This window comes from Macrobrachium nipponense, chromosome 1, assembly GCF_015104395.2.
Source record: "Macrobrachium nipponense isolate FS-2020 chromosome 1, ASM1510439v2, whole genome shotgun sequence".
NCBI classification, from domain to species: Eukaryota; Metazoa; Arthropoda; class Malacostraca; order Decapoda; family Palaemonidae; genus Macrobrachium; species Macrobrachium nipponense.
Window position 1 is genome coordinate 149,887,662 of NC_087200.1, and position 12,326 is coordinate 149,899,987.

General features: G+C 42.7%; 1 protein-coding gene across 1 annotated transcript in view; it reads left to right on the forward strand.

The window, feature by feature from the left end:
* Positions 1-12,326, forward strand: part of LOC135219755 (succinate--CoA ligase [ADP/GDP-forming] subunit alpha, mitochondrial-like) — a 134,957-nt gene that overhangs the window by 16,751 nt on the left and 105,880 nt on the right. Inside the window, exon 2 of the mRNA XM_064256801.1 lies at positions 4,217-4,453. Within this exon, the coding sequence (XP_064112871.1) occupies positions 4,217-4,453 (237 nt within the window). The remainder of the gene's footprint in view (positions 1-4,216; positions 4,454-12,326) is intronic.

A 12,326-nucleotide genomic window follows, 5' to 3' on the forward strand; every position in this document is an offset into this window, starting at 1 on the left:
GCGATCGGAGCTTTGCCGATTCTGTCTCGAACCAGAGTCTCTCGTCTCCGGACAAGAAGGCTCTCTCAGTTCTGGCCGGTCGATCAAGCAACTTCCACCTCCTCTACTGCGACAGCGGCGTTTCTACGTGTCTTTGGGACACCGTATTTAAATACTCCTTCGGTCCTCCTGAGAGGTTTCGACCTCGACGAGGACTGGAATGAGTCGGAGGACGGTATCGGCTCTCTCCTGTCAGGTGTCGATCAGCCCCACCCAGACGACGTTCACAGTGGCGGCAGACCCTTACCTACAGGAGAGTTCGTAACCCTCCGCGGGAAAAAGAAAACGTTTTCTCCTAACGATACGTTTTCCCAGACTCTGAGAGGCCATCGCCGCAAGGCGATGGCTGCTCCTACTCTTCTCCTACTGCTAGTTCCACTGGGAAGGCGAGCGAGTATCCAATTCCTCCCCATTCCCTCTCTCCTTACGGCTACGAGGGAAAGGGGAGGGATCCTACAGAGATTTCTCTGTAGGATCCCACGTTCGGGATCTGCGCTACCGGGGGACCTTCGGGTCCTACCTGACGTAAGCCCCGGTCGTTGAGGAGGAATCCTGCCCCATTCTCGATTTCTACGGGAATCGAGAGGACCACCAGCCGATATCGTTTGACGAATTCGGTGGGGGGGTTTTGCAGACTGCTTAGAATTCTACGGAATTTCTAGCGCATTCAGTGTTCGAGTTTTTTTACGATCTCCAAACACTTACGCGAGACCACGGTCCAAAGTGAGCGAGACGAGAATCCCCAATATACACGATAATCGGGAACCTCGCCTATGCTCGAATTCCTGGAATTTCTAGCATTGGGAAGAAGACTGCTGCTGAAAGAAACTATCTCACAGTGGCCGACCAACCTGGAATAGAGAAGATCGGACGGGAATATCCAGTTTGGCTTGAACTATCGTCTTAGTATTCCGTTCACATTGAAGCTTTCCTTCGAGGAAGACTTCTCCTTCACTCTCTTTGATAGAGATCGAAGGTGGTCGATCTCCAATCCTTATTTTGTTTTCTTGAAGGAAAGAATTTAGGATGGAGATCGTTGTTCAGAATCCTACAAATATACTACGTATATTAACCTCGCGACATGATTCTACTAAGCAGTTGAATTGTCCGAGGGGTAGGCGCATATCCTAGTTAATCTACGGATTGCGACTTATAAGAGAAGTATTCTAATTGAACTGCAACTCGGGGTTGCCTGCAACCTCCCAGGAGTTTTCAGTTTCAATTTTATATACTTATGGTTTTGTCACGACAACACCATTTCAACTTTTATATTTACCGAAATTCGTTTCGCCTAAACCTATAATTGCTCGAGCATATCTTTTATGCTCGGTATGTTCTAGCCGAACGCATTCCTTCGTGGAATAATGGATTACCTGGCAACTCAGGATGACGAGTCAGCGAGAGCTCAGGCTCAACTACTGCGTATTGAACTGCCTGATAGCAGCTCAGTATCAGCTGGGCCTCCGATATGCACGGTCATGTATGTCTCTCTCTACCCTGCTTTGATTGACTACCGAACCGTATCTCTGCCCAACAATCGTGGCTTAGGTCTCTGATTAACGGGGATTCTCGCAATAATAAAGGACCATCTACTGCTGTGACGCTAGATTCCATCGCCTTCGACATTGCGAGAATTTTCAACAGAGATATCTCTTGGACTCTTTCATCTTTCTGTTTTACCGCACGGTAACAGAAGTCTGTACAAGTCTCCCGCTGCATCGCACTGCGATAATGCGAATGATTTTGCAGACATCTGAGTTTGTCTTCAAAATATCTCGTATTCGTAGGTGTACAATTGTTCATTGTTTCAACCCGAATTACGAGATGTGTCAGAAGACATCGCCTACTCTCCGACCTGACAGCTTTACTTAAATTCCAAATGTTCAGCCCATGAGAAGCAGTTTCTTCAGGCGGCTTTCCCCTGTGTTTTCATTACTAAAGAACGCCCCGCTTTCATTGCAACTACGACTTCTCACCGACAGCAATGAAATAGCGGTTAGCGTTTTCAGTCATTTGTAAGCACAGGTTATGAATCTTGAGAATCCTTCTCTCGATTCATCTGTGAAGACGTAGGTTGCATTCAATATCTACCTTCGTCTTCAACGGTACATAGTGTTGTTTCTCCTTAGCTGAGATTCAACAACCATGAGATGTTTTACCTTCAGGGACCTCGGTCTCTAGAAGGCAATTGACTTTCGCCTGTTGGGCACATGCCTTAAGAGAATCATCACCTCGCTGTCCGGCATTGGTGACAAACAAATACATTATTTGTTTGGTCTCTCGGCATAACCCTTTAAAGGCGAAGGTCAAGTGACTTACTCGGATGCTTTGACAACTTGCCTCCTACCGAACGCAGTCAGCCGGCAAGCTGTCAGAGCGCCCGAGTCAGTTACGAATTACGCTGTTGACTTAGTTCGGTTGTTACAAAGCAAAATCATTACTTCGTTTTAAATAGCTTGTCACAGTACCCATACCATTGACACCCACCTGGATGTCGGTGTCCTATCCACTACCGAGAACTTCGCTGCATGGGGATGGGAGGATGCGAGAGACTTCGTGGTAAACGGACAGAACAGTATGGTTACTGGACATCACCGAAGTAGAGAAGAGGGATAGGTCATGCGACTATTTCCTTCTTTCCTCTGAGGAACTGCATGACTTCTCCTGCGAAGTCAAGCATCCAGGGGATGGGGATCCGTGACGCTCGATTTCGTACCGAACTTCGTAGCGAAGACTCAGAACCCTTCGGTCCCTGACGATTGGTTCGAGTCGTTCACAATCCCCTCCCTAATGGACTTCACCGCCTTCGATGCGAAGGAGATGCTGCCTTGTCCGCAAGAACTTCTCCGTGGCGCAGGTACTGAAGGCAGGGTCTGGTCCAACCAGACCACATGCCCCTTCCTTCTACCTTCGGGATATTGCCCACAGGTCCTTGGATCTTTTTCCTTGGGACCCGTGGTGGCTGCTCAACACGTTGTGTAGCGAACCCAGACCTCGCAGGCTGAACAGCATCGAGTCCTGGTGTGACCGTAAGAATGGATGAGTGAATGAGAGTGTGACTGGCTCCTCTTCCCATTCTTTTTCTTCCCCTTACCTGTGGTTAGAGGGACACGGTCGTCACCCTGCTGGATAAGGACAAGATGCAGGTGAGCTACTCAACAGAGCCCCATCCTATCCCTTTCACTAGGGATAGGAGCGTATATCCACCACTTCCTCCAACAAGGGGGAGGAAGTGGATGCCAGCTTGAGACAACCCATACTTTATGTTGCCTCTTGCAAACAGGAACAAGTTTTTGCTTGCTGGTACGAAGAGATACGCTTGCCTCTCTCTTAGTACTCAGCCAGAGGTCTGACCATTGATCCTGCGGTGCACACCCCGATCAATCGGACAGAGGCTTGGATCCCTCCTCGCTCTTATGACCAGGGAGGCATTCCAGGGATGGACGAACACCAGTCTGTTCATCAAAAGACTCAGATTCCTCCCACCAAGAAGTGAGTCTTCCTATTGTTAAAGGACCGATGGTTTGTATTACGTATCGGAACAAATGACAATTTGTCGAAAATTGCATTTTTCCTAACTATACAAACCTGAGGTCCTTTACATATAGTCCCTCCTCATGCCACCCCTCACTCTGCGTATTTTGCATGGGCCAAAAGCAAAAGTGATTTGTTTACCTCCCAGCCGCGCGACTGTCGGACAAGCAGTGTTAACTACCGTTCTCCCCTTGTTCGAAGCTTACGACCGTTCCAGCTGCCGTAGCTACTTCCTATTGTTAAAGGACCTCAGGTTTGTATAGTTAGGAAAAATGCAATTTTCGACAAATTGTCATATCCATGTTAATATGTCATACATTGTAAAAACGACAGAGTACAATAGTGGTAATTTTTCATTAAAAATGGGCAGGTACAGATGCAGGAAAACTAATACAGTAGAAAGTGATAAGTAATCGGAAAATGCACCCCTTTGTAGTTTGTGTTATTTAATTGTTTATATCTGTACATGTTTCATTTAATTATTTAATTTATATGTTCAACCTTTGTTTAGTGTGTTGACAGAGGGGACTATCGCTGGTACGGAAAAATTGAAAATCCTGCATGGTCTAGGAGACAAGTATGCTGGAGAATGATGGTTTACTGTATTTAGTATGTTTTAAAACAAATAATTTTATATTTTCAGGATCCATCCCTGTGGGAGCTCGGTCTTGCTACACTGTAACAAGACCAAACTTGGCAATCAATGAACACACCAAAGTAATTTGCCAAGGTTTTACAGGCAAGCAGGGAACCTTCCACTCCCGACAGGCTATTGAATATGGGACATTGATGGTAGGTGGTGTATCTCCAGGCAAGGGTGGCAAAAAGCATTTAAATCTTCCCGTCTTTAACAATGTTGCAGAAGCTAAGGCAGCAACAGGTTAGTTATTAAGAGATTTAAAATTTTTTAGTGATTTGTAGATCTCAAAACTTAGATAAATTGCCTTCCTTTTTTTATCTCCACTGTAGCTAAGCTAATCTTACTTTAAAATTAGGTCATATGTGAAGGGCATGTAGGCATTTTTACTTTATAGCAAGTGGAAAAGTTTTAGTTGACTGAGAGCCTATTTTCATAGAACTTTGAATTTACAATACTTTTAGTTGCTTGAGTTGGAACAACTCAGAATTTTCTACTAGCTAGCACAGCCTGACCTAAAAATCTGGCATCCTGAGGTCCAGGATGTTAATGAAACAGCCACCATTAGTTCTTTTGTAGCTAGAGTGGTGCCACACTTGTCAGTTTTTGGATTTTTTCAGATTTCAGAAGTGCATCTTGCTTTGTAAATAGACAAGTACAGCTTACTTCCGTGCTAAACATTCTGTGAAACTCCAAATTATACAGCCTACGAAAGAACCATAAGTTGCATAGTATCTGTACATAGTTATCGTTTATCATGCGATCATTAAATTTTTATATGTAACTTACCAAGTAATTACATATAGCTGAAAACTCCTACCACGGCAGTCACACAATTGAAACTTTGTGGTGGCGCCACCATCGCTAGTGTAGGTGAATATGCCCCATCAACTTTTGAGAATGCTGGGTACAAAACTGTAGAGGGAACCAGTTCATTTGATGCTGGCTCCCGACTAACGTCTGTGCTTTTTGGCAGTCGTCATCCGTCATTTTCTTGGATATTTTACAGTATTTTGGTGATATACATTGTTTTTTTTTTTGGTGTTTAACCCTTAAACGCTGAGCTGGTATTTCCGAAAGTGTCTCACGTATACCGGCGGCATTCTGGAGTGAGCGCCGAAGTGGAAAAAAAGTTTTTTTCAAAAAATCACAGCACACTTAGTTTTCAAGATTAAGAGTTCATTTTTGGCTCCTTTTTTGTCATTGCCGGAAGTTTAGTGTGCAACCATCAGAAATGGAAAAAAATATCATTATCATATATAAGTATTGGAATATATGACAGCGCGGGAAAAAAATTTCATACATAATTGTATACAAATCGCGCTGTGAGCAAAACGGTTAAAGCTATTGAGTTAATTTTTGTTGTTGTATTGTACACTAAATTGCAATGATTTAGGTATATAACAAATTGTTAAACGATAAAAGCAACACGGAGAAAATATTATCACAATATGATGCATGAATTCGTAACGCGCGGACGTAAAAAAAAAAAAAATAGGTTGTTTTCAAAAATTCACCATAAATCGAAATATTGTGCTAGAGACTTCCCGTTTGTTGCCAAATGAAGGTAATTGATTGAATATTACTTGACTGTAAGTGTTGTAGCTTACAATTGCAGTTTACGACCATTTCGGTCGAGTTAAAGTTGGCTGAAGGTCGAATTTTTTCTATATCATTATTTATATGAAAATATTTCAAAACTGATAAAAGCTACAACCATGAGTTATTTATTTTTGTATTCTATATGAAATTGCGGACATTTTCATATATAAAACTTTGTAACGGCTAGTATAAAATGGTGCAAACATTACAACAACCTGGCGAAAGAATTTCTGATTTTTTTGGCAGAGACACTGCACGGACGTAAGGAAGAAGTTTTTTCAAAAATTCACCATAAATCAAAGTATTGTGCTAGAGACTTCCAATTTGTTGCAAAATGAAGGTAAATGATTGAATATTACTAGAATGTAAGAGTTTTAGCTTACAGTTGCATTTTTCAACCATTTCGGTTGAGTCAAAGTTGACCAAAGGTTGAAATCTTGGCACTTATCGTTATTTATATGAAAATATTTCAAAACTGATAAAAGCTACCACCATGGGTATTTTATTTTTGTATTCTACATGAAATTGTGCACATTTTCATATATAAAACTATGTAACGGCTAATATAAAACGGTGCAAACTTTACGACAAACACAACAAACTGACGGAAGAATTTCTGATTTTTTCGGCAGCGTTACCGCGCGGACGTAAGGAAAGTTGTTCAAAAATTCACCATAAATCAAAATATTGTGTTAGAACTTCCTATTTGTTGCAAAATGAAGGTAAATGATTGAATATTACTAGAATGCAAGAGTTTTTGCTTATAATTGCGTTTTCTAACCATTTCGGTGGAGTCAAAGTTGACTGAAGATTGAAATTTTGTCACTTATCGTTATTTATATGAAAATATTTCAAAACTGATAAAAGCTACAACCATGGGTTGTTTATTGTTGTATTCTTCATGAAATTGTGCACATTTTCATATATAAAACTTTATGTAATGGCTAATATAAAACGGTGCAAACATTACGACAATCTGGATGAAAGTATTTCTGATTTTTTCAGCAGAGTTACCACTTGGACGTAAGGAAAAAGTTTCAAAAATTCACAATAAATCGAAATATTGTGCTAGAAACTTCCAATTTGTTGCAAAATGAAGGTAAATGCTTGAATATTACTAGAATGTAAGAGTTTTAGCTTACAATTTCGTTTTTCGACCATTTTGTTCGAGTCAAAGTTGACCGAAGGTTGAAATTTTGGCACTTATCGTTATTTATATGAAAATATTTCAAACCTGGTAAAAGCTATTGGTGATAGGTGGTGATGTCTTGCATTAGAAGACGAAAGATTGCAGGATGGGAGAAATGATATCCTGAGTCGTAGATTTGTTTATTCCAAGTAGCGAAAGGTAAATATGTACAGAGGCTCTGCAGGGCGTGCACCTCTCGCCAAGAGAAGCAAGAAGAATAGCCATGCGCATGTGCGGTGTTCATGATACAGAACGACACATGCGGATGCGTTCACAATAGGTGATTTTATCAAATACATGGAAATGAATCATACAGCAATTGCATAGTAAAATATCCATTATTCCATACCTCCCCTTCCCCTTTTGCGTTCAAAGAGGTATTTTGAACGTACTAAACAAATTACATGTAGATATGTACATTATGTAGGCCTGTTCAATCTTGGGGACCTGCGAGGGGCTTTGGAGGGAACTGATGACTTTTCCATATCTGGGCTAGGGACCACAGGGAGATCAGAGTAGGGAACTTGACTGGGGCTGGGCAGTGGATATAGGTAGTGACGGTTCCGACGTAACACTCGACCACTTGGGAGACGGATCTTGTACTCGCGTGATCGTGCACCACCCATGACAATTCCAACTGTGTCCCATTGGTGGGATGTCGGGTCCTGGAGGCAGACATGTTGGCCCACATTAAGCCTGGGCAGGGGGCGGGCGTGGGCGTCATAGTTGCGCTGCACCTGAGCAGCTCTGGCAGCGGCTCGGCGGTCACAGTCATGGGCCTTTTCCTGCCAGTCTTCTGTGAAAGACTGAGGATGGGCAGGTACACATGTACGGAGAGGGTGACCATACAGTACCTGGGCAGGAGAGCGACCAGACTGGTTGGGTGTGTTTCTTAACTCAAGGAGACCCCGATTGAAATCCTCGCAGTCATTGTTTCCTGTGGGGGCCGTTTTGAGGATCAAGTCCTTGACAGCCTTGACGGCGGCCTCAGCATGTCCATTAGACTGTGGGTAATGTGGCGACGAGGTGATGTGGTGTACACCCCAACGTTCTGTGAAGTCGGCAAATTCTTTGCTGGTAAACTGAGGTCCTCCATCGGTGCGCAGGCGTAAGGGAACACCCACCTCTCTGACGTAGCGGCAGAAGTGCCATATGGTCGAGGAGGCAGTAGTGTCACCCTTGCAAGGGACAACCACAGGCCAGCCGGAGAGGCGGTCAGCGACTACAAGAAAGGACTTCCCAGCTACCTGGAAGAAGTCCGCCGATACTGACTCAAAGGGCCTGGATGGATGGTCATCGTTGTGGAGAGGCTCCCGTTGTTGACTGGGACGTAGGACTTGGCACGGCTCGCAGGCAGCGACGGTGTTGGTGATGTCCGAGTCTATCCCAGGCCAGAAGACGGTTTGTCGAGCCCGACGTTTGGTAGCCTTGACACCACGGTGACTATCATGGAGTCTGGCGAGTGTGTGGCGACGTAGAGCTGCAGGAACTAGTATTCTTGCCCCCGTAGAGCACGAGGTTGCCATCAGTAGAGAGGGCTTCTCGCAGCTTCCAGTAAGGTGATAAGGATGCATGTAGGTCGTACCGGTTCATGGGGAACCCAGAACTGATGCAATCGCGAAGGCGAACGTAGGTGGGGTCGGCCTGTGCTGCTATCGACATGTCCTGTAGGGTCCGGTCGGCATCAATGGTTGGGGCATCCTCGTCCTGGGAAGCTGTTGTAGCATTGATGACGGATCTGACGTGTGCTATTACCTCAGCACAGCCAGTCATATCCTCAGAGGTGGGGTAACTGACTGGTGCACGAGAAAGTGCATCTGGGATGCATAGAGACTTGCCGGCACGCCACACTGCAGTAAATTGATATTGCGACATGCGCTCCTTCATTCGCTGGAGCCGTGGGTTTTCAACCATGTCCAGCGTGTAGCTGTTGATGATAGGCACCAATGGGCGATGGTCGGTTTGCAGGGTGAAGGTTGGCAGTCCTTTGAGGTATAGGCAGCACTTTGTGAGGGCCCAAGATACTGCAAGCATCTCCAGTTCAATCGTTGCATACCTTGTTTCGGCGTCTGCGAGAAAGCGGGATCCACACTGGACTACTCGGAGATGTCCAGATCCATGGTCCTGGAGGAGAGCGTAGCCTATCCCGTAGAGGCGAGATGCGTTGGTCTGGAGAATGGTTGGCAGGGTTGGGTCAAAAGACGCAAGAACAGGCGGGCTTGAAAGTGCTTGTTTCACACGTTTGAAGGCCTGATCATGGTCAGGTGTCCAAAGAAAAGAGCGCTTGGGGCTCATGAGTGGTCAAAGGGGCTGTGCAGTCAGGGAAATATTTGGGGTAAACTCTGCCAACTGGTGTACTAATCCTATGAAGGAACGTAAGTCCGTCAGGTTGGATGGTGTAGGGAAGTCTTGCAGAGCAGCAACTCGTCCTGGGTCAGCAGCAATTCCTTCTTCGGAAAGGGTGAAGCCACAGAAATTCACTGGTCTCTGTCACTGTGAACTTTTCTTTGTTGAGAGTGATACCATTTTTGTGGCAGCGGGTGAGCAGTTCGTGGATCCTGTGGTAGTGTGTCAGTAGGTCATCGTCGAAGATGAGAATGTCATCAACAACCTTGACACACTTCTTCATGCCTTGAAGAGCTAGGTTGCTGCGGTAACAATAGGCATCACCAGTGGCAGTGAAACCCATAGGTCCCCGGCATTGCTGGAAGCGTCCATAAGGCGTAATGAAAGTGGTGAGGTGGCGGTCCTCTTCTGCTAGCTCCATCTGCCAGTAGCCATGTAGAGCGTCCGCGGTGGTGAAGAACTTGGCGGTGGAGTCGACAGCACGGACAGCAGCTAAGGGCATGGGCAAAGGGTGGGCTGGACGTGAGACTTGTGCGTTCAGCTTTGTGAGATCCACCATGATTCGAACTCCCTTGGCCTTAGGAAAGACGACTAAAGGGTGGCACCATTCCGATGGCTCATCTCCACAAGGCTTAATGATTCCCTGTTGTACCATGGAGTCTAGTTCATTCTTGACAGGTTCGCGGAAAGCGTAGGGTATCCGCCTTGGGGTGTGGATGGCGAAAGGGACCGCGTCTTCCTTAACCCTTAAACGCCGAATGGATGTATTAAACGTCGAGTCAAAATGTCTCCCGTATGCTGAATGGACGTACCATACGTCGACTCAAAAAAGTTTTTTTTAAAATTCGTGGAAAAATACTTATAGGCCTACCAGCCGAAAACTCTTGAATCATGCGCCTTGGGGGATGCTGGAAGTTCACGGATCAAGGTGTTTTGTTTACAATCGTTACGCAGGCACGCAAGCGCGAATTTCTTTCTTGCCGCACTAAAAAGTATCGGTGACACATCTCGGAAATTATTTCGTCACTTTGATATCATTTTTGTACCATTTTAAATTAGCCATTGCATGGAGTATTATATATGAAAATGTGCGCATTTTTATGTAGAATACAACAAAAAATTACTCATGATTGTAGCTTTTATCAGTTTTGAGATATTTTCATATAAATAACGATAAGTGCCAAAATTTCAACCTTCATTCAACTTTAACTCTACCAAAATGGTAAAAAAACGCAATTGTAAGCTAAAATGCTTATATTTTAGTAATATTCAACTATTTACCTTAATTTTGCAACAAATTGGAAGTCTCTAGCACAATATTTTGATTTATGGTGAATTTATGAAAAAACTTTTTCCTTATGTCCGCGTGGTAACTCTTCCGAAAAAAATCTCACATGCGATTGTGGTAATGTTTGCACCATTTTAAAATTAGCCGTTACGTAAAGTTTTATATATGGAAATGTGCGCAATTTCATGCACAATACAACTAAAAACAACCCATGGTTGTAGCTTTTATCAGTTTTGAAATATTTTCATATAAAAAATGATAAGTGACAAATTTTCAACCTTCGGTCAACTTTGACTCTACCGAAATGGTCGAAAAACGCTATTGTAAGCTAAAACTCTTATATTCTAGTAATATTCAATCATTTACCTTCATTTTTAACAAATTGGAAGTCTCTAGCACAATATTTTGATGATTTATGGTGAATTTATGAAAAAAATAACATTTTCCTTACGTCCGCTCGGTAACTTCCGAAAAAATCATACGTGCGATTGTGGTAATGTTTGCACCATTTTAAATTAGCCGTTACATAAAGTTTTATATATGAAAATGTGCGCAATTTCATGTTTAATACAACAAAAAATAATTGAAGGTTGTAGCTTTTCTCATTTTCGAAATATTTGCATATAAATCACGATATATAGAAAAAAAACCACGTTCGGTCAACTTTGACTCTACCGAAATGGTCGAAAAACACAATTGTAAGCTAAAACTCTTATATTTTAGTAATATTCAATCATTTACCTTCATTTTGCAACAAATTGGAAGTTTCTAGCTCAATATTTCGATTTATGGTGAATTTATGAAAAAACTTTCCTTCCCTCCGCATGCGGATTCTCCGCCATAAATCTCCGAAATGCGTACATCGCATTCTCGGAAAATTTGCTCTGTTTCATATAAGGCATTTCATAGAGTTTTATATATGAAAATGTGCGCAATTTCATGTAGCATAAAAGGAAAAATATTTGAAGGTTGTAGCTTTTCTAATTTCCAAAATAATTGCATATAGAAAAAAAATTTATAAAAAAATTTAGACATTCGGTCAACTTTAACTCGTCCGAAATGGTCGAAAACTGCAATTGTAAGCTAAAACTCTTACAGTATTGTAATATTCCATCATTTAACTTCATCTTGAAACAAATTCGAAGTCTCTATAACAATATTTAGATTTATGGTGAATTTAAAAAAAAAAGATTTTTTACGTCCGCGCGTTATGAATTCATGCATCATTTTGTGATATTTTCTTTGTGTTGCTTTTATTGTTTTACAATGTGTTATATACCAAAATGATCAAAATTTAGTGTACATTACAAAAAAAAAAAAGTAACTTGTTACCTTTAACCGTTTTGCGCACAGCGCGATTTGAATACAATTATATATGAAATTTCGTTTTTGCGCTATCATATATCGCATTATTTATATATGATAATGATTATTTTTTTCATTTCTGATGGTTGCATACTAAACTTCAGCCAATGACAAAAAAGGGGCCAAAAATGAACTCTTAATCTTGAAAACTAAGCGCTCTGTGTTTTTTTGAAAAAAATATTTTTTCCGCTTCCGCGCTCACTCTGAAACCCCTCCGGCACACGGGAGACAATTTATTTTTTACCGCTTCGGCGTTTAAGGGTTAAGGTGGATTTTTATGGGAGGGCCGGCCATCGGCCTCAGTGGAGCTGCTTCAAGGTCTTCCT